This window comes from Leucoraja erinacea, chromosome 1, assembly GCF_028641065.1.
Source record: "Leucoraja erinacea ecotype New England chromosome 1, Leri_hhj_1, whole genome shotgun sequence".
Taxonomy (NCBI): Eukaryota; Metazoa; Chordata; class Chondrichthyes; order Rajiformes; family Rajidae; genus Leucoraja; species Leucoraja erinaceus.
In genome coordinates, this window is record NC_073377.1 from 62,310,546 (window position 1) to 62,333,142 (window position 22,597).

The following is a 22,597-nucleotide window of genomic DNA, read 5'->3' on the forward strand; positions in this document are numbered from 1 at the left end:
ATTTTTTAGTTCAAATCGTTTGCTATTCGCTCTTCAAGGGAGATGCTGATAGGACAATAAATGCATTTCGTTTCAGTCTCTGTACTGTGAATTAACTGACAATGGGACAATTAAAATTGAATCTGAATCTGAATCTGAACATCATAACATCGAGATCCTAGCTAGTAATAGTATTCCAACGTTATGAAGGATATTGGGTACAGAGTTTCATTTACATCTAATCGCTATTATGACTAGATGCTTTCTTGAAATACATAATAGTCAAACCCTAAGTTTTGAACATGGGAAATATATTTATTTTCCTTAAGCCCACTGAGTGTGCATGTCTAGAAACATGGTCCTTACAGAGATTAACCAAACTGCCTTCTCTTAAAGCTCACAACAGAAGTGCGATGATCAGATCTGACTTGGAGGAGAACAGCTATAAACATTCCGGTCATTAGTGTACACTGAATGAAAGCAACTAAAACATACTGAATAGTTCAAGTTCAAGTTCAAGTGAGTTTATTGTCATGTGTTCCTGATAGGACAATGAAATTCATGCTTTGCTTTCAGCACAACAAATTGACTTCTGAATTAAACCTGTTAAGAAAGGGAGCCAATCAAAAACATTAAAGGGCCGGTCGCACTTAGGTAACTTTTTAGGCGAGTGCACGAGACTGTGCTCACCACATGATCACCACATGGTCGCCACATGTTCGCTGGCGGTCTCTGGTGAGTCCCCTTCATGTGGGAGAGGAGTTCCAGCATTCTGGGAATTAGTCATGGCGTCAGTATGGTCGCAGGAAATGTTTCAACATGTTGAGAAGGAAGTCATATAATTGAGAAGGAAGTCAGAATAACTCGTCTGTGCCAAAAGTATGCACATTAGATTTCGGATACAGTAAGCGCCATCTAGTGTCCAATGCCCTATTTATTACACCATGGGGGTGTAGCCCTATTTATCCGTGTTTTTCCAAATGCAGTCTTGGAAATCCTCTTCATTATCCACAACACCCCCTATCTTGGTATCATCTGCAACTTACTAATCCAATTTACCACACCTATATTTGATGTACATGACAAACAACAAAGGACCCAACACAGATCCCTGAGGCACCCCACTAGTCACCTATACCATCTTGCTCTATATTGATTCTTATATGGGGAACCTTGACCTGTGAATATGACTGTAATTTCATATATAATTAGTCATGTATAATTTCCTAATCAGACCCTATTCTATAAATTATTAATATCTTTTCCATATTACTGAAAAACTAACAGGTCTGATCTTGACCGCTTTTGGCCATGCACTGTGGACTGCAAATTCCGAGCCCTGAACGCCGCCACCAACGGCCGTTTTATATTTTTCAAAAGGTCCACTTCTCGCTCAGTAGCCCCCCCTTACCTCACATAATCAATATCCTTCCTTCCTGAACCATCTCAGGATAGCTGTTTCCCATTGTTATGAAAAGCTGTAGAAACCCTTTGATTTACAGAGAGATATTAAATGTTTTTTTAAAAAAAACCTCCCATGCTGCCTATTATCTCTGCTGCTTTCCCGCTGGTGGCAAGGGGAGGGACATCTTTCACATAAAACGCGGAACTGTAGTGCATCCCACTCAGTCTCAACCCTAGCCAGACCAGGAAGCGACAGGGTCCCCAACGCATACCTCCGCTGTCTCTGAGCTGCGAACCTAACACTAAACTATACGTCTATTCCACGGTGAGTCCCCTCTCGATGCAGCTGTCTCCCAAAGTGACTGCAGCCCAATTTTGTTTGCCAATCTCGCCTTTTTTCAAAGTTTGTAACACCTTGTCCCACCCCCTGTTTCACAAAATGAATTTCCTGGTTGTCGGGTGACTAGCTGCAGCCCAGTCTTGCCCCTGTTATCACACCTGCCTATATTTTTATACTTTTAAACAATATGACCTTTATGTGTTCACAAAATGAATTTTGTCTGTCGGGTGGCTGCAGCCTTTTTTAAAAAAGTTTGTGTTCAGAAAATGAATTTTGGTTGTCGGGTGGCTGCGGCCAAATTGTTTGCTTTGGCTTGGCTTTTAAAATCGTTGCAACAGTTGGCTGCCAGCCCAAGAATCCATTCGGCCCACAAGTCTCTGCCATACTCAGGCCCTCTGGAAACCAGTAAGCCTACCTTCGGCCCACAACACCTATACTAGCGCACCAGAAATGTTGGTTGTCGGGTGGCTGCCCCCCTCGGCTTGGGTCTTAAAATTGTTGAAACAGTTGGCTGCCCCCATGAATCCCCCCCCCCCCCCACCTTGGCGAGCAATATTGGAAAGCCCCCCTCCCCCCCCCCCCCCAGGAGAGGAATGGAATGGAATATTGGGTTGGTGACCAGCCCTCACGTGTGATGCTGGGACCCAACGGGTCCCACTTAGTCTAGTAATGAATATAATTGTGAGGTTTTTTTTTAATGAGACTGCCACAGAGGTCCTTTTGAACTAGCCTAATTAATAGGTCAGGGCAGTTCTTCAGGGTTCCCCCGTTTACTGAACCCCACTGACTGCCAGTGTGCAGAGTGGGGGTCACGGCCATAGTGGGACTGGGGCAGTGCCAGGCTGGGGGAAGGCTAAGGCAGGAAAATGCCTAACCCTAACCCTAACTCGCCCCCCTCCCAGAGCTGCCCAAGGCTGGAGCTGGAGCCGCTTTGGGACCAGCTGCGGGCTCCGTACTGTGGCCCCGCAGCTTGTCCATCTCGGCCAGCATGCCCGTCTGGTGGTGGCGATGGAGGGGGGCAGCACTGCCATGCATGTCGCCTGGGCCGCCTTCAGCACCCAGATAGTGCCGGCTCCATCAGACCACCCGCTCGCTTGCTGCAACAACGGCCGGCTGGCTGACAGCCCGACTGACTCCTCGCAGCACTCACCGGAGGCCCGGACCAACCCTCACCTCCCAGTGGCCCAACCATCACCTCCCGGAGGAAGCCCAGCCCAACACTCACCTCCCGGCAGAGGCCTGGCCCAACGCTCACCACCAACGGCCCGACCGACAGATTGACAGACCGACAGACTAACAGACTAACAGACAGACAGACAGACAGACAGACAGACAGACAGACAGACAGACAGACAGACAGACAGACAGACAGACATACCGACTGACCCTAATCCTAACCCTAGCTCTACATTTGTTATTTATCATTTTTATTTACCAGTACACATTATCAAGATAAATCAAATGAAAAACAAAATTATCAGCAAGGTGAGCATTACCTTTATCCTTGGAAACCTTGCTATTGCTATTGATGAGGAGGCAGCCATAATCCCAGCATCCTCGCTGCCTAACGACCATAAAACAAAGCGCGGGATTGGCCAATTTGCGTCTGACCTCAATGTCCAACGACATTGATTGGGCAATTACTACTCAGAAAATTTTAGGTTTTTCTCATATTTCTTAAAAATGTGCAGGTTTTGGTCTTGACGAATTTCAGGTATGATTTATATAATATGTTAAAAATTCAGGTAGTTCTGTGAGTTGGGTCACGAAACTAAACGAAAAAGCTCCTCGGCCCACAGCCTCCAAGGAAAACCGACCGGTAATGTTAAATGCCCGCTAAACTTCACAGATGTGTATCTCTGGCATTAAAAGTTGTCTTGCTTCTTAAAAGTGTCTCCACTTCTTCTCTCTCCCCCCCCCCCCCCCCCTTTCTCCCCCCCTTCGCCCCCCCCTTCACTCCCCTTCTCCCCTCCCCGCTCTTTTAAAGGACTTACCGTACACTGTACTAGCCGTCTTTAAACTTCCTGTACATCGCGGTGTGTGTCTGTATCACCTTGGCTTTGCTCCGCTCCGTGTGAATTTCAGACAGCGCTCCCGCCGCTTTCCCTGGCCCCTGCCTTTGCGATGTGTTTGTGCGTGTGTGTTTGTGTGTGTGTTCCGCTCTGACGGTCGCCGTCCCAGTTCGCGGTTTTTCAGGCGAGTGCCGTGAGCTTGTAAGTCGCAGGCAGTCCGCTGAAAAGTCGCCTAAATGGGACAGGCCCTTAAGCCAGTCTTATAGACATCACATTTGCAGCTGGATCATGATACACCCAAAAATTCGACAGCCTTGAAGTTTCAATCTTAGGTTTCTTGAATGAACTTCAATTGTCCCGGAGTATAGACATAGAATTAAGCTACTCTTTTGGGGGTATGTGTGTGTTTATATAGCTAGAAGCCAAAGCTAGAAGCTAAGTTAGTTTTACAGTAATCATATTTGTAGTAAACAAAGTGTTTTGGGATAAACTTCACTGAAAAGAACTTAAAACAAATGAAAACATCAATTTGAAATAACATCCCATTTTTTCTAGATGTGGGCTACCTCTGAAATGAATTTCAACCACCCACGGTTTTTAATATGCAATCATCCCGTTGCACTGTAACAAATGACAGCAGGGAGATTCTCCCCAGCTTCCTGGCAAATACTTATTCTTCAATTGAATCACTGCAACGGGTTAGACACAAAAAGCTGGAGTAACTCTACAAGCATGGTCCTTCTCAGGCAGCACCTCAGAAGAGAAAGAATGGGTGATGTTTCTGGTCGAGACCCTTCTTCGGAATAGTCCCGCTGCCTGTCCCGCTGAGTTACTGCAGCTTTTTGTGTCTATCTTCGGTTTAAACCAGCATCTGCAGGACACAGTACAACAGGCTCTCTGCTGTTTGTGTGATGTTGCTGTGCATAAAATGTCTGATGCTTTGTCAAGTCAAGTCAAGTCAAGTCAAGTTTATTCGTCACATACACATACGAGATGTGCAGTGAAATGAAAAGTGGCAATGCTCGCAGACTTTGTGCAAAAAGACAAACAATCAAACAACCAAACAAACTACCAATAAATTTGTTATTTGTTCTCATCTATTAAATGGCTTGGTATATCCTGAGGATGCGAGAGATATGTTTTAGAAACTAATCCGTTTTTTCAACTGCACAGTTTGCAATAAATTGTTATACTACATTATGAGACCAATATTCCTGACCATAAAAATACACTGGAGCTAAATTTGAAAGCAAAAGATAAAGTTCATAGTGCAACTGAAGACACAGTCCATGGAAGATCATAATTGCTGAGGTAGTGGTTTGTGTTATGCAGTGTTCAAGAGCCTGATGGTTGCTGAGAAGAAGCTTTTCTTGAACCCAGTGGCATGGTTTTCAGGCCCCTCTACCTCATTCCAGGAGGAAGTCGTGAAATTACAGCATGTCTTGGGTGGCATGGGTCTTCGAGGATATTGGCCAACCTATTGAGGCAGTGTCTACTGTGGATTGCTTCTATGGTGGGGAGATAAGTACCTGTGTTCGTCCAGGCAATGCCTACCATTCTCTGCAGTCTCCTTCATTTCTGGGCATTCGAGTTGCCTAACCAGGTTGTGTTACAACGTCATTTCCATATACCTGTAAAGGTTCGATAGAATATTCATTGACACAACATATTATCTTCAAGCATCGAAGAAAGTAGAAGCATTGATGAGCTTTGTTTGTGACTGCATCGATAAGCTGGGCCCAGGTTAGATCTTCAAAGGTATGTACATCAAGAAACTTGACACGGTTGACTCACTCCACCACTGTTCCCTCAATGAAGACAGGTTTGTGGATACCCAGCTGTCCCTTCCCAAAGTCAACAATCCGTTTGAGTAGGTGCTGCCAAGCCACAGGTTTCTCAAGCAATTAGTTTTTTGCTCAATTTCCAGCGTGCTACCGCTTGGGTCTTCATTGACTTTAATCGTCTCGGTGCATTCTCCATAACCTTGGCTAGATAATGATCAAAATTGCTGCAAATCCCAATATTCCCCCTCAAGTCTGAGGAAAGTGATTATGACTGTTGCTCTGGTTGAGATCAGAGCAGTTCTTAATCTGAATTACCCAGCACCATCCATGTGCTTTCATTTATTGAGATACCGGGGGATATTTCAGTATTTCAGTTTAATTAATTGTCTTATCAGTGTGGGATCTAACAGGAATACTAAGATTCAACGTGCAGATGAAAGGGCCTTGACCTAAAGCACCAACTCTGTTTCTCCGCACACAGGTATTCCCGAACCAGCCAAATATGTCCTTGTGTTTTGTGCCTTCATTACAATAGGCAGTGTAGGAGACAACTCAATTGTGTGGAATGATATCAGCGATCTTAGACAAGTCTCACGACCTCTTGCTTACATCTAGTTTTTGTTTCCCAATTGATTGCAAGTGGAAGTCAATTGAAAAATAATAATGCAAATGGAAAATATCTGAGATTGTTCTAATTACAGCTGACGGGAAATACAAAGTAATGTGTTTTTCACTTTGCCATCCAAGTTTTTAATTTGCTCTGCTGACTGTATGTCATTCTAAATGAAATGTATTATTTCAGTAAAACAATCAATAATCAAGAGTGTTTCATTGTCAGGTGCACCAAGAAACAGAACAATTACATTATTACTTGCTGCAGCTTTTGCAGACACATTTATACATATAAAATTATAAAAGGACTGGACAAGCTAGATGCAGGAAAAATGTTCCCAATGTTGGGCGAGTCCAGAACCAGGGGCCACAGTCTTAGAATAAAGGGATGTCATTTAAGACTGAGGTGTGAAAAAACTTTTTCACCCAGAGAGTTGTGAATTTATGAAATTCCCTGCCACAGAGGGCAGTGGAGGCCAAATCACTGGATGGATTTAAGAGAGTTAGATAGAGTTCTAGGGGCTAGTGGAGTCAAGGGATATGGGGAGAAGGCAGGCACGGGTTATTGATAGGGGTCGATCAGCCATGATCACAATGAATGGCGGTGCTGGCTCAAAGGGCCGAATGGCCTCCTCCTGCACCTATTTTCTATGTTTCTATGCTTCTATTTATGCAACAAACACAACCAATAAATATACAATAAATAATAGTACCATACATAGAGACACGAGGAACTGCAATGCTGAAATATTGAATAAAACACTAAGTGCTGGAGTTGCTCAGCAGATCAGGCAGCATCTGTGGAAGGAATGGGATCTGAAGAAGGGTCCTGACCTGTAATGTCACCTACCAATTTCCCCCACAGAAGCTGCTGGACCTGCTGAGTTAGTCTTTCACTTTATGTTTTACATAATACAATAAATTATCTGTTAATATTTTTGCATGTTCTCCCTGTGACAACGTGGATTTCGTCTGGATATTCTGGTTTCCTCTGACGTCCTAAAGATGTGCGGATTTGTAGGTAAATTGCCCAAGAGTGTAGGGAGTGGATTTGGATACCATATAACTAGTGTGATCGAGTGATTGATGATCAGCATGGGCTCAGTGGGCTGAAGGGCCTGTTTCTAAGCTCTATCTCTAGAATCTAAACTTGGGTATATTGATAGGATACGTTTAAAGGGATATGGACCAAACACAGGCAGGTGGGACTAGTGTAGATGGAACATGTTGATCAGTGTGGGTTAGTTGAGCTGATGGGCTTATTTCCACGCTATGACTTGATGACTCAACCGTATATTATGGAGAGAGAATTCTCAGTTATATTAAAATAATTTGTTCAAAGTAGAAACAATAGCTGTTGTTATATAATTTATCAAATCAGCAATTCAGTTCTAAACCCACAATATCAGCAGCGTTCAGGGTGACTTTGAATAATGGGGAACAAGCAGATTAGTGGAATTGAGTCCAACATCAGAGCAGACATGGCCTTACTGAATAGAAAACATGGGCTGTGAGTTTCCTTTAGCTCCCAGTTGTTATGTTCTTATGATCTTGTTTATTCTTAACTTAAAAGAAAACCTTCTAAAATCAAACTGTGAACCTTACTTTTTTTCAAAATTGTTTATTTTTCAGTTGCTTGTATCTGCCAGAATGTTCTCTGAATATAAATGAGCTTCTTGAAACACTTTTTCTTTTCTAAATACATCTGAAACTTGCCCAAAATAAACCCTGGTGATATTTTGATCTAAAGCTTGATTAAAATGTGTGCAGCTTCCTGAATTAACCCATCACCATTCCTCTTTCAGCAGTCTCAGTAATCAACTGTATAATCTGGCAATTTAATCCATTGTTCACAGTTCCAGAAATGTGAAGGAAAAGCTTTGATATTAGTGGGTACTTTGTTCCTCACAAATTTGTTTTCCGAATGGAATTTGCAGGCTGGAATCTCCCACCCGGACTCTGACAATGGAAGCCCCAAAGGGAGTATATATCACTGCAACGGAAGGGGGTCTCAAGGCTACCTGTCGAAGAGAACTTGAGCTCCAGTCTACAGATGGGGAGGTAAGCTCTTCTTCAGAGGGAGATTTTGAATTTGGGTCTTGCTCCAGATTGACTCTCTTTCCTTTTATCAAGATAGTAATTGGACATGGAGTAAAAAAACGGTAAATGATATACTGTGGTTGATTTATAGAGAAGCAGAACACAAACCCAGGTAGCCAATTATAACAGTTATGCAGTGAGATTGCACGGAAATGATGCGTAAGCCCTGGAAAAGGCGCAATAATGGTTTGCACGGTTGATGGCAGATGCCAGGGTAGATCCTTCTCTGGAGAATAGAGAAACAGACAGAGACCTGCACAGTAGATTGCATGTGGTTATAATGTGTAGGAAGGAACTGCAGATGCTGGTTTAAACCGAATGGGTGATGTTTCGGGTCAAGACCCTTTGTATAAGATAGGTTACTGCCCATCATAAGGTCGATGATTTGCATTCTATTGAGATCTAAATCTGCTCAGGCGACAGATGATGGGAAGGAATGGAAGGGTTTTATTTAACTTTGGCATCAGGAAAGCAGGATTGTTTGCTGAAGTAAGGTTTGGATGAAGAACTGATAACTGCCTGCTGTGATAAGTCTATCTAATTTAGGGAAAACTTTGGTCTGCATCTAGGACCTTGTGGATGATAACCAAGCCCTTGACGATGGGTGTGTTGTGTTGATAGTGCCTCTAGTTTTTGCTACTAGATTCCTAGAGACAAATCTGTCTCTTGGTTTAGTTTAATTTGAAGACACATCATGGAAACAGGTCCTTCAGCCCACTGAGTCCATGCTGGCCAGTGATCCCCGTACACTAGCACTATCCTGCACGCTAGGGATAATTTACAATTTTTTTAAACCAAAGACAAATGAACCTACAAATCTGTTTGTCTTTGGAGTGTGGGAAGAAAGCGGAGCACATGGGGAAAACCCACGTGGTAACAGGGAGAACGTACAAACTGCGTGTAGACAGCACACAGGGTCAGTATCGAACCCGGGTCTCTGGCACTGTAAGGCAGCGACTCAACCGCTGCACCACCATGCCACCTCTTGCTTTCCTTTCACAACTGCTTGTTATGGCCCAGGGTGGCCTCCAGTGGGATGCCTACTTCTTGGCTGGGGTTTTGGTCTTGAAAAACCGAGAAGAAAAGCTTGACATTAAACTTTATTCCTACTTGCCTCATTAACAGCCTTGGAACCTTTCCAGAATCTAATAATCCACCGCTTTACACATTCCACACTGTGCGGTGTTAAATAATTGAATTTAGAGAAAATAAATCAGATGGAAATATCATCACCTGGCAAATTGTTACAGCAGTACTGAACATGTGCCTAACACAGCTGCTTGGAAAACCCCAGGAAATCCAAAATTACATTGGAGATGATTATCAGAGCTGATGCCTCAATGCCAGGTACATATATTTTGTTTTCCTCTAGAAGAACAGCCCAGAGTACATCTAAATAATATTTGATTCAATTACTGTTGCAATTATTGCAGATGTTCAGGCAGTGAAGTTCCAATTAACCATAGATGCAAGTTTCAACAGCAGATTAAGTCAGAGAGCCATAGATTCTTATAGCATGGAAACATGCCCTTCAGCCCAACTCGCCCACATCGACCAAGATGTCCCATCTGCAGTAGTCTCATCTGCCTGCATTTGACCCATATCCCTCTCCCAGAAAGAAAATAATATAACCATAATATAACTCATGAAAAAAGGAATTCTCAGCTCCAACAAAATACTACGGAGTTTGAACATATCCCCGTGACCGCATGGGTTTTCTCAGAGATCTTCAGCTTCCTCTCACATTCCAAAGAGGTACAGGTATGTAGGTTAATTGGCTTGGTGTATGTGTAAATTGTCCCTAGTTTGTGTAGGATAGTAAAATAAGTAACTTTTTAGTGCCTTGATTACTAGATAAATGATTTAATTAAGTGCTGCTAAATGGCTAAAAATCACGTGAGTCTGAGTATAATAAGCTGATGTGTATTATGTAAAATAGCTGACATCTGCTGGCTCTGATAAATGGTTTAATTAAGTGTTCTTCTATATAACTTGTGTTCTTCTATATAACTTCCATACAGACTGCGGTGTATCAATTTCCCCCAAAACAAACCAAGCATATGCAGTCTGAATATAACATATATAACATTATAACGTATGTTCTACCCCTTGCAACATCTTGATAAATCTCCTCTGCATCCTCTTCAATACATTCCCTTCCTACAGTGTATGAACAAGGGCTGCACACAACTGTGTCCAACCAATGTTTTATAAAATTGGACCATGACTTCCATAGACTTTAATATTCTATACCCTGATAATGATGGTCAGCATTCTATATGCCTTCTTCACCACTTCTATCTGGTCTGCTGCCCCTCAGGAATCCACTGACCTTTACACCAAGGACCCTCTGTTTCTCAATAGCTCATTTGGGTTTTATCATTGATGGTTCACACTCTTACATAGAAACATAGAAATTAGGTGCAGGAGTAGGCCATTCGGCCCTTCGAGCCTGCACCGCCATTCAATATGATCATGGCTGATCATCCAACTCAGTATCCCGTACCTGCCTTCTCTCCATACCCTCTGATCCCTTTAGCCACAAGAGCCACATCTAACTCCCTCTTAAATATAGCCAATGAACTGGCCTCAACTACCCTCTGTGGCAGAGAGTTCCAGAGATTCACCACTCTCTGTGTGAAATTTTTTTTTCTCATCTCGGTTTTAAAGGATTTCCCCCTTATCCTTAAGCTGTGACGCCTTGTCCTGGACTTCCCCAACATCGGGAACAATCTTCCTGCATCTAGCCTGTCCAACCCCTTAAGAATTTTGTAAGTTTCTCCTATTACACCTCCTAAAATGCATTAACTTCCTCTTATCAGAATAATATTCCACCTTCCATTGCTCCTCCCAACTTAACAACTAATAGACTATCGTCTTTACTATCCACAACAACACCAATTTTTTATATCATCTGCAAACATATAAATCCTACTTTCTACATTCATATCAAAGTCATCAGTCTTTGTTACCCATGACAAACAGGAAGAGTCCGAGCACTAATCCATGTGTTCCACCACTGGTCACCGGCTTCCAATCACAAAAGCAACCTTCTACTATAGCTATCTATCTTCCAATACCGTAGCCTTGGATCTTATGACCCCGGCCATTTTGATAAGAATTCCTTGTGGAACCTTGTCAGAGGCCTCACGGAAGTACATGTAAATTATATCAAACACGCTGCCTTCAAATATATATTGTGTTACATCTTTACTAAACTCAATCAAATTAGCAAGACTGGACTAACAAGTCCACCAACAAATGCATGCTGACTATCCTTGATCAACTCGTGCCAAGCATAGATTATTCAGTCATTTAGGTCTTCTTCAATATTTAACTATTCCTTCCCTACAAATGTACACCTACAATGCACCCCATTCCTTTATCTTTGATCTGAAACATTAACTCTGTTTCCCTTTCCTTCCAACTGTTTTTCACTGAAGTAAAAACTGCATGTTCTGTTTAATTTACTCCTCCCTCAACAAGATATAGCTGAAGTCCATAAACAGTCCATTTAAGGCAGAGATAGATAGATTCTTCTGAATCTTCTGAATCTTCTGAATTTATAGTCGGCTGGGCAGTACTCTGCATATCGCCAACTTGATTCTTGATTGGTACGGATGTCAAGGGTTATGGGGAGAAGGCAGGAGGATAGGGTTAGGAGTGAGAGATAGATCAGCCATGATTGAACGGCGGAGTAGACTTGATAGGCCGAATGGCCTAATACTGCTCCTATCACTTATGACCTTATGACCTTTTATATAGATACAATTAAAGGGCTATTTGGGGGTGAAGATAGAGAATGAACAAATAATCTGGCAGGTAGACAACAATGTTGGAGGAACTCAGCAGGTGAGGCAGCATCTATGGAGAGAAGGAATAGGTGACGTTTCAGTCTGAAGAAGGGTCTCGAACCGAAACGGCTTCTCTCCATAAATGCTGCTTCACCCGCTGAGTTCCTCCAGCATTTTTGCTACCTTTGATTTTTCCAGCATCTGCAGTTCTTTCTTAAACAAATCATCTGCCAAATTCTAGGAGAAGGAGCCCAACCTTAAATATCACCTATTCACTCTCTCCAGAGATGCCACCTGAGCCGTTGAGTTACTCTAGCACTTTGTGTCTCTGAAATTCTGTCCCTTATTTTGTTTCCAATTATTTTCTGATAAAATGTCTGATTGTGCCTTTGGTTCATCACTTCTCCTTTATGAAGGCGCATAAGGGAATTCTTTCCAGTAAACTCTAATAAACACTCAGGTGAGAGCAGCAGACTCCAAACGAAATTTACCAAAGACGAGGGAACAAACCATGAAGTGATTTATGTTCAGCATTTGCCCAGAAAACTGTAATAGTAGCAGATAAATGGAGCAATATAGCTTTCTGTTTAGGCCAATCCACCCCACTCTTATAAAGTACTGGAGTTGTTCTATAGATCTCCATAAGTCATGACACCTACACTGACTTTCTGCACAAGTTCTACAATTAATCCTGCTCTCTGACCGATTTGTTTTCTCTGAAATGGGTGCCACTGACACCCTACATTGCAATATTAAAATCAAAAGAGAACAATGAGAAAGAGAAATGCCCTTAACATGGACTGGCTCCATCTGTAAAATCGGGGAATGGAGTTAGAGTCAAAGAGGCTGGAAGTCCCCTACTATTGAAGAAGCATTGGAAAAATATGACTCCAACAAAATAGATGTTGCAGTTTTCATTTGGAGCCATAAACATAACTGTTTCGGAGACACATATGTTGTAGTTTCTTTAGGTTCTATGTTGATTGTGTAATCATGGAGAATGTGGGGCAGCAGAGAATGATAAATCATAAGATTGAGACGAATGGTTGGTTAATTTGAATGGCATTAAGCAGGTGGCTGATCTACCACAGCACACTGGATCAACAGAACTGACAAGACATTTGTGTCAATTTGAAACACAAAGGACTTTTACCTGCCGAACAAAGGCTCCCATACCGAAGAAAACATTGATGTTGTCTTCATAGTGCATCTGTAACATTGTTTGATGCTATTAGCAGGTTGCTTACAGTTGTGTGGCTATATTTAGCACAGCCAAGAATTAACATCTTTTAAGTAGGAGTTTACAGATTACAGATGAAAATTACATGAACTATTTCTCTTGGGATGGATGAACTTTCTCAATCCCCATATTATTGAATCACATTTATTTGATGTGATGTTTGATTTATTTGCCTGCCTGGCACCCAGTTAATGTTAGCCCACAATCTGCATCTTATGCAAGGTTCTGAATCAACCTTCCCCCTCACTCACACCGTCTCCCCACCTCCTAGCCAGCACAAGCTTTGACTGTTGATGACTCACTGTGCAAAAAAATTTAGTTGTAAACGAAGCCTTGTTCAACATCATTCTTTTCCCTAATTTTAACGGAGGAATAGAAAAAAAACCCACAATTGTCTAACAAGTTGCTGCATCTGGTGAAGATTAATACCGAAAAATTTATGAGATTACATTTCATTGTTTCTTTCAGCAAATAACAAGAAATTTTAGAATGCCTTCCCCACAGTGAGAAAGAAAGATAACGCATAATGACTCAGATAGCTTCACTACTCAGACTTTTCTTCCCTCTTTTATTTTATAATAAATGTTCGTCATTCCGCACCTGCGGGCAGATAATCCAAAAACAGTTTAATTTCATGGAACAATTGTTCCATCCAAAGGTATTGTACCTTAACTCTTTCACGTCTACTTACCTTAAACCTTTAGATTTTAATACTCTGAGCTGAATGCCAGAGCATGAATTGAACCCTGCTGTATCCTCTTCATCAAATCTATTACCCCAGTTCTTTCTGAGGGAGCCCAAGATAAAGAAAGTGTTTGATGAAAGTTTGCCCAGTCCTGCATTCCTGCCATCGTCCACTCCATTATGGGAACTCTATCCTCTAGCACCTCTGTCTGAAAGCATGGTCCAGTTTCTGACCAAGAACCATCATAAACTCATCAGCTTGATCTGAGAGCTATACTGCATTCATATATATAGAACATGGAAAAGTATGGCGTAGGAACAAGCCCTGCAAAATCTTGACCCAAAACGTCGCCCATTCCTTCTCTCCAGAGATGCTGCCTCAATCGCTGAGTTAAGGGCCAGTCCCACTTTGTGATGTTTTTCGGCGACAGCGGGCGTCAGTGACTGACGCGTCAACCAACGTCACAATTTCCAGGATCTCAACAGCGGCGACAACATACAACAGCATATGACAGCCTACGACAGCGCACTGACGTCAAACAGCAACAGCCGGTCAACATACGTCCACCTGCGACACGATACGGCAAGATACGAAAGGCTGCGTCACTGTCTACGACATCAGAGGACAACAGGTTGACAAATGATGACGCATGACGACATATGATGACGCAGGCGAATTAGCAGAGATCATGACCTTGCGTCACCAGGCGTCACCCGCAGGATGGCCTATATCAGCGTGCGACAGGGCGCATGACATGATAAGACACGCAGGTGTCCCGGAAAGATTTTGAAGATTCCAAAATCCAGGGCGACAAGGAGACACCGCGCGTCATTACATGCGTCACCCCGAGTCATGTCGCGACCACGCAGCGGCAACCCCTTTTCAGGCGGTTCGCCGAAAATGTCATCCAAGTGGGACAGGCCCTTTACTCCAGCATTTTGGGTCGACCTTCAGGACACAATGTCTGTGCTGAACAAGCTGCCAAGATAAACTAATCTCATCAGCCTGCACATGAGCTATCTTCTTCCATTCCCTACATATCCATGTGCCTATCTAAAAACCTCTTAAATGACGGATTTGGGGTGACCTCATTGAAACTTAACGAATAGTGAAAGGCCTGGATAGCGTGGATGTGGAGAGGATGTTTCCACTGGTGGTAGAGTCTAGCACCAGAGGCCATAGCCTCAGAATAAAAGGAAGAACCTTTAGGAAGAAGATGAGAAGTCTCTTTAAAAGTATCTATAGTGGGACTTTTCTTTTGTCAAAGGGAAGATGAATCTGTGAAATTAATTGACGCAGAAGACTGTGGAGGCCAAGTCATTGGATATTTTTAAGGTAGAGATTGACAGATTCTTGATTAGTATAGGTGTCAGGGGTTATGGGGAGAAGGCAGGAGAATGCAGTTGAGAGGGAAAGAGCCATGATTGAATGGCACAGTGGACAAATGGCCTAAATCTTCTCTTATGACATGAATTTATGAGCATAAATGCCACTATGGTTCCAGCCTCCATCACCACCAGCAGCAGCACACACCAGGCACCCACCACGCTCTATAAAAAGAAAACACCCCACACATCTCCTTTAAACTTAGCCCATCTCACCTTAAAGCTATTCTTTTGAGTCCTTAACATTTTCCCCCTAAGAATAAGGTTCTGACTTTGAGTATCTAGTCTAGGTTGAGTACCTGGAGAAACCAGACAAGGAATCTGTCACTGGCTCCTGGGAAATTCGGGGCTGCGTTTTTTTATGAGAGAGTATAAAATAGAAGAGAATGAGAGATGTGTCGGAAGGAACTGCAGATGCTGGTATAAACCGAAAATAGACGCAAAATGCTGGAGAAACTCAACAGGACCGGCAGCATCTCTGGAGTGAAGGAATGGGTGACGTTTTGTGTCAAGACCCTACTTCAGACTGAAAGTCACGGGAGAGGGAAACGAGAGATATAAACAATGATGTCGAGAGATACAGAACAAGTGAATGAAAGATATGCAAAAAAGTAACGATGATAAAGGAAACAGGCCATTGTTAGCTGTTTGCTCGGTGAGAACGAAAAGCTGGTGTGACTTGGGTGTGGGAGGGATGGAGAGAGTGGGAATTCATGGGGTTACTGAGAGAGTTGGATTTGGTCAGCAAAATATGGAAAGGGAAGGAAACTTATTTGACAATCAGACATGCTGCCTGTTGCTCTAGCATTTTGTGTCTACCATTGGTTTAAACCAGTATCTGCAGTTCTTTCCTACACAAAACCTATTTGATGTTATGTATAAAATAAATTGGATGAATCAGCTGTTCTAGAAAGATGTCATGTTTCATAACAGATCCCTGAAGATAAGTTACACCATTATAAAACTGAATGTATTATTTCACGGTTGTCAGTGATTCTACACTGTGGCTGTCTTGTAAACCAGCATGAAATAAATGAAGCAAAATGTCCACGATGTTTAATTGCCGTATTTAATAAACATCAGCAAATGTCCAGTCTGTGTTGCCGGGGCCACACCTGCATCACAGGACATGGCCTTTAACTCGTGGTTAAAAAAAAAAATCACCTTTTTTTTTATCTCTACAGATATTTTTAAATGCAAAGACAATCCGATTGGGAAACATCCCCCAGGTCTCAGCCTCTTCACCGTCAGCCAGTTCTTCGAACCTGCGTCAGACTGTCTATGAAGTATGTGTGTGTCCGAATGGGAAACTCTTTCTGTCACCAGTATCAGCGGGTTCCACCTGCCAGTCCAGCAGCAGTGTCTGTTTGCGGATTTGAGCCTATTGACGCTGCTGCACTTCTACCACCGTAAAAGCCTTCTTGGTACTATCCCTTGGCTCTGTTTAACTGTAACAGTGAATTGGGAACCATTATGAAGCTACAAGGCCTCTGCTGGAACAGGGCAGGAGGACATGGCTGCCTTTCAAACGGTAATGGACCAGTCAGTGTATTGACTGTGGGTGAGGACAAGCCTGCACCAGAACAAACTGGATACCACCCTCCTTCCAGATGGGGTAAAATACACAGGTGCCTTTGCTAATCCAAGTAAAGCACATAGTTATATTTTATTGTTAGCAGGACCTGGTTATGAAAGGAATGAGCATTTAATACCACAAATACGATAATGTCATTTCTCAGAACTTTAGTTTCCTTTTTCACATTTAACTGGACTTTGGTTTTGTCATGTAGTTCTAGACAGAAAAAAAACAAGGGATTCCTAATTCATTTTGACAGAACATTTAAAGTGTGGTATTTGCATGTCAGTCATTTGAAAAGGAATGAACAAATCATTTGTTCATGTTCCTTTTGTTTTCCAATGTGTAAAGAAATAATTTCAGCTGTAATGAACACATTCTTTCTGGGCCTTGTTGGTGAAACTATAGCTTTGTGATATTGATTATTTTTGTGATGTGGTATAAACCAAAGAATGGAACATGTGATGTAGATTCCAGACACCGCAGAGTGCAGGTGGTACTAGCCAGCACAACAGCACCAAGAGCATTTCAGAGACATTGGTGAGTGAACATCCATTTCCTATAATTGGTGAAAAAATATCCAGAATTTACAATCTGGCCGTACCATACCCAATAAATCATGAACTATTGATTCCGAATCTCAACTTCTTAAATATTTGATTCAAGGATAAATCAAAAATGTGGTGCTCCCTCAACCTCGCACAGCTTGGTTTTGGAGTGGTTCTGCGGAACCACTTAATTTAAATTTGTACTCATCCCTAAAGGACATCACATCCCATCTTTTATCTGTTACACCAGGCCTGCCAGTTTTTTTTTTCTTTCCTTTCTTTACTAATCTCATTAAAGTACATTTTCTTTATGTATGGAAAATTAAATCTGAATGATAAAGGAAACTATTTTCTTACACATTCTATGCAAATGTTTGTAAAATTGCAATATTGCCAAAATGACAAAAGCTGTGCTTTTGTACTCTATGTCTCTTGCTTTATGTAAAATGAAAACATTTTTTCTACTTATAAGAGAGGAGCTGTATGTCTTGTTAACTGTGGCTAAGGGTTGTAAGACCTCATGTCAGACTCACCATAACTTCATGAATTAAAAACCAGGTTTGAAAAGTTGTCAGTTAAATTACGTTTGACTTCCAAAGCAAACTTGACTGAAGAGGTTTGGCCACAGTTTGCTTGCAGCAAAAGCATCTGACTTCAGACAAACCTGTGGACAGTTGGTGAGAGTAAGGCATTGCAGGAACTGTTTGCAGTAGACTATGTTATATGGCGGAGAATATTGGCAAGCCTTTAAAATGATTATCTTATTCTGCTACATTTCAAAGAATGGATAAATGAATGGGGCTAATGATATATTTTGTGTAGTTTTTGATAATATATTTAATATGAATATGTTTATCACTCCTTGCTTCAAAAGTAAAATAAGGCAGTTCAGCAAAATCTGTTTAAATTGGTCTTTTGTTATAATGTCAGCGAAATGTGAAAAGGGGGATTGATAGTGTGAATGATTAATAGTGTGAATAGTGTGAATTAATTCTAAAAGGAAGTGAGCTTTAAAATCAATTAGGTTGTTTGAACCCAGTTTTGTAAGTTCAGCTCATTGCAGCAAACCTGGATATCAATCGTACAGACATAAAAACAGTAGTCCTACTTTAAATTTTGGGCAAGTGACTAGTTTTTAATCTGACTGACTGATCTCAGTATAATGGAAGTGCCCGATCAAAGTATCTAATCAAATTCAGTATGATCTGGCTGAACGATAGCATCCTGTCAGTTTTGAATGTGGCCTTTGTTATTATCTGACTATATTTACACTGTAAGGATGCAATGAAATATTGGTCTCCAGTAACTACAATTATAATTGCATTATCTATATCATTAGGCTGACCTCACCAAGTCATGCATTGCCCGTCTTAAAATTTAGCTTTAAAAAAACAAAAGTTTTGATTGAAATCAACAGAGTACAACTTTTCAAACTTGGTGTTTAATTTTTTTTTTTTTATTATTTCAGTGTTTCGCTGATTTTTTTGTGACTGTGCATACATGTATATTTTGGTGAATTTGGTTGAAAGTAATGAGTTTTATTTTCTTCAAGCCACTGTTGTAGACTTGTTCAGTTGGTCTCCAGAGGTGTCCAAGGTTAAAGGGGCACAGGGTCCACTTAAATATGGCAGGGATCCTGACACACCAGACCACTTCTGCTTCCAGGTTTTTCCTTCTTGCTGCATAAGGGATAAGAACTCCATCTGATCCTTACAGGATAAACATCATTGCGAGTGGTGGTGATGGGATCTGAACATGAACATGGGGTTGGGTTTAAGAAATACTCAGTAAAACCACTTCTGTATTCCTGCTCCATTAGTACAGGAGGCCAGGACATTGATGCAAAATGAAGAAGATTCTAATTGACTCCAGCAGGGTGCGGGGATTCAACGTTGGTTCCCACACAAGTGGGAGATTGGCTGACGTTATGATGGGTCGAGGGGTGGGATCTTTTTTGCGGAATGGGGCAGAGGCATAATGTAACCCCTCCTACCTCACATCTACAAAAGCCAAGCACATAGTTACTTGCTTACACAGGTGTTGGAGGTGTGGCTTGTGCACCTTACTCGTCAGGCAAGTCACAATTCTTGAGTACAACAGTTGGGATGTTACAGTTGCATAAGACGTTGGTGAGGCCACATTCAGAGTATTGTGTTCAGTCCTGGGCACCGTGTTATAGGCAAGATGTTGGCTAGCTGGAAAGTGTACAGAGAAGATATTTACGAGGAAGTTGCCATGACTAGAGGGTGTGAGCTACAGGCACAGGTTCAGAAATGTGGGACTCCATTCCTTGGAACACAGGGGGATGAGGGGTATCCTTATAGAGGTGTATAAGATCATGAGATAAAGAAATTGGGTAGATGCGCAGGGTTTCTTGCCAGAGTAGGTGAATCGAGGACCAGAGGACATAGGTTAAGGTAAAGGGGAAAAGATTTAATAGGAAAGTGAGGGGTAACCTTTTCATACAAAGGGTGGTGGGTGTATGCAACAAGCTTCCAGAGGAAGAAGTTGAGGCAGGGACTTTCCCAACATTTAAGAAGCAGTTAGACAGGTACATGGATAGGGCAGGTTTGGAAAGATATGGACCAAATGCTGGCAGGTGGGACTATTGTGGCTGGGACGTGTTGGCCGGTGTGGACGTTGAGCCGAAGGGTCTGTTTCCACATTGAGCCGAAGGGTCTGTTTCCACATCACTCTATGACTATGACTCCTGCCAGCTTTACAAATTGAAGAAGGTCAATTGCGAAAGTTGCCAATGGGTGCAACCACCTGGCGCTTTACTGAGATTTTCCGCTAAGAATGAGAACTGGATAAAGAATCTTTGCACAGCCTGTAAAAATACTCTGATATGGAAAAGTACAACATAATATTTGTGAGAATTAAACTGTGTTTGATTTGGTTGATGGAAAAACATTTTCATTGATTCATCCCTCTGCTACTAAATTAAAGCAACGACTGTGTATATATTAACTCTTTTTTAGCCACTCCTGTAAATTTGTAACATTTTGTATAAAAACTACAGTAAAATTTTCAAAAAATATATGTACAGTATACATTGTATCTAATAGGAATACCTTTGTCTGCTGGCAATAACAAACAAAAAGGTATATGGCTGTCGTATTATGAACATGAGCACTTTCTGATAAGTGGAACTTGTATAGATAGCAATCTGGGGAAACATGGTGGAGGATTATAGAAATGCACAAAAAGCCTCATATCTTTTTTTGTTTGTCACTGCATTTAGATTCAGTCTACCTGGTTAATTAATTACAGAAAAAATAAAAACTATTGTAGTGTTTGAAAATGTTGTTTTAAAATGTAGATTTTATGGAATGCCCATTCTTTCGACCTGTCTCACAATCACGCCTACTGCATATTTGGAACAAGTTTACAAATACACCAATGTATGGTTTGCACTAATAAGTAGAATCTCCTGAGAAAAATATGTTGCAAATGCTATAATTCTGAAATAAAGACAGAAAATGGTGTAAGGTAGACACAAAAATGCTGGAGTAACTGAGAGGGACAAGCAGCATCTCTGGAGAGGGGGAATGGGTAACGTTTCGGGTGGAGACCCATTCCTTTTCATCAGAGATGCTGACTGTCCCACTGAGTTACTCCAGAATTTTGTGTCTACCTTCGATTTAATCCAGCATCTGCAGTTCTTTACTACACAGAAAATTATGGAAATAGTCATAAAAGCAGGCAGCAATGATGGTGGGAAACAACGAGTTAACATTTCAGGTTGATGCCCTCTCATAATTATTTGGTGCCTTAATGGCATTTTGTCCAAATGTCCAAATATTGTGTATTGTACTATTGTCAATATGGAGATTATATTGTGTATTTATATACAGGCAGGGCTGTGTGTTTGTGTGTGTGTGTGTGTGTGTATGCGTGTGTGCATGTGCATGTGCGTGTGTGTGTGTGTGTGCACGTGTGTGTGTGTGTGTGCATGCATGTGTATGTGTGTGTGATTTTACACATGGGGCATTGCTTCCCAAAGTGTCACATGCATGCTGTATCATTTATGTCAACCACCTCAATGGATATCTGAGAGACACTGTCTGTCGTGGATTTATTTTTATTTTTTATTTTTATTTTCATTTTTATTTATTGATTAATAGTAATTAATTATAGATTTTTTTGTGGTTTGCAACTCAGGTGAATTTTTTAACTTGTCATACTTAAACCCCTGTCTCACGGTTTGAGTCCACCCACGAGTGATCCCGAGTTTAAAACAAATCAAACTCATGGTAACCACGTAGAATTAACGTAGCGGGAACGTCGGAACTCGTGGGCGTAACTTAGCGACTCGTAACGCTAACGGCAGGTACTCGGGAAACTTGTTAACTCGTGAAAATCTTTCAACATGATGAAAGATTTCCACGAGTCAAATTTACTTTTGACGTAAAAAAAATTTAAACTTTTAAACTTGTTGTAAGAACATGGTAGCCCGTGAGTTTACCGTAGTGACTCGTGAGTCTACCGTGGCCACTCTTTAACTCAGCATCTCTGGAGAGAAGGAATGGGTGACGAGATGACGTTTCCAAAATTCTGCTGCGTCTTTGTGTTACTCCAGCACCGTGTGTTCACTTTCTGTAAACCAGTATCTGCCCTTTCTTGTGTATGACAGGAAACTGAAGCAGGCTAACATAGACTTAATATTTTCTTGAGGTTATTAACGGCAGATAAATGGAAGGGAAGGGTTTAGAGGGCTATGGGCCACATGCAGGTAAATAGGACTACCCCTAGGCGCCAACTTGGACGGCACGGCCAAGCTGGGCCGAAGGACCTGTTTCCTTGTTGTACAGCACCATGACTAAGGCCTATCCAGTGGGATTGAAATGTTTTGTATTTTTCCTTTCTAAAGATACAGTGTATTTTGGTGACTATTGCACACTGCAGACCTGAGGCGCCTTCAATACCCAGATATACCAGTTCCACACAAAATCTTTGTTTGCGGCAACTGTTTATAATGCTCTCTGCATTATGAAGTCCTCGACAGTGAACCCCATGGGCAATCACTACCAAAGTGTCTGCCCACACAGTCAGTACACCTCTCCTACGCTTGTCTCCCGTACTAAGTCACCCCAACTCCTCCCCCCCTCCCCCCTCCCCCCTTTCCCTCCCAACTC

General features: G+C 41.9%; 1 protein-coding gene across 1 annotated transcript in view; it reads left to right on the forward strand.

The window, feature by feature from the left end:
• Positions 1–19,530, forward strand: part of LOC129697235 (zeta-sarcoglycan) — an 877,180-nt gene extending 857,650 nt beyond the window's left edge. Inside the window, exons 7-8 of the mRNA XM_055635588.1 lie at positions 8,069–8,192; positions 16,520–19,530. Of these exons, the coding sequence (XP_055491563.1) occupies positions 8,069–8,192; positions 16,520–16,714 (319 nt within the window). The 3' untranslated portion in view covers positions 16,715–19,530. The remainder of the gene's footprint in view (positions 1–8,068; positions 8,193–16,519) is intronic.
• The last annotated feature ends 3,067 nt before the right edge of the window (positions 19,531–22,597 follow it).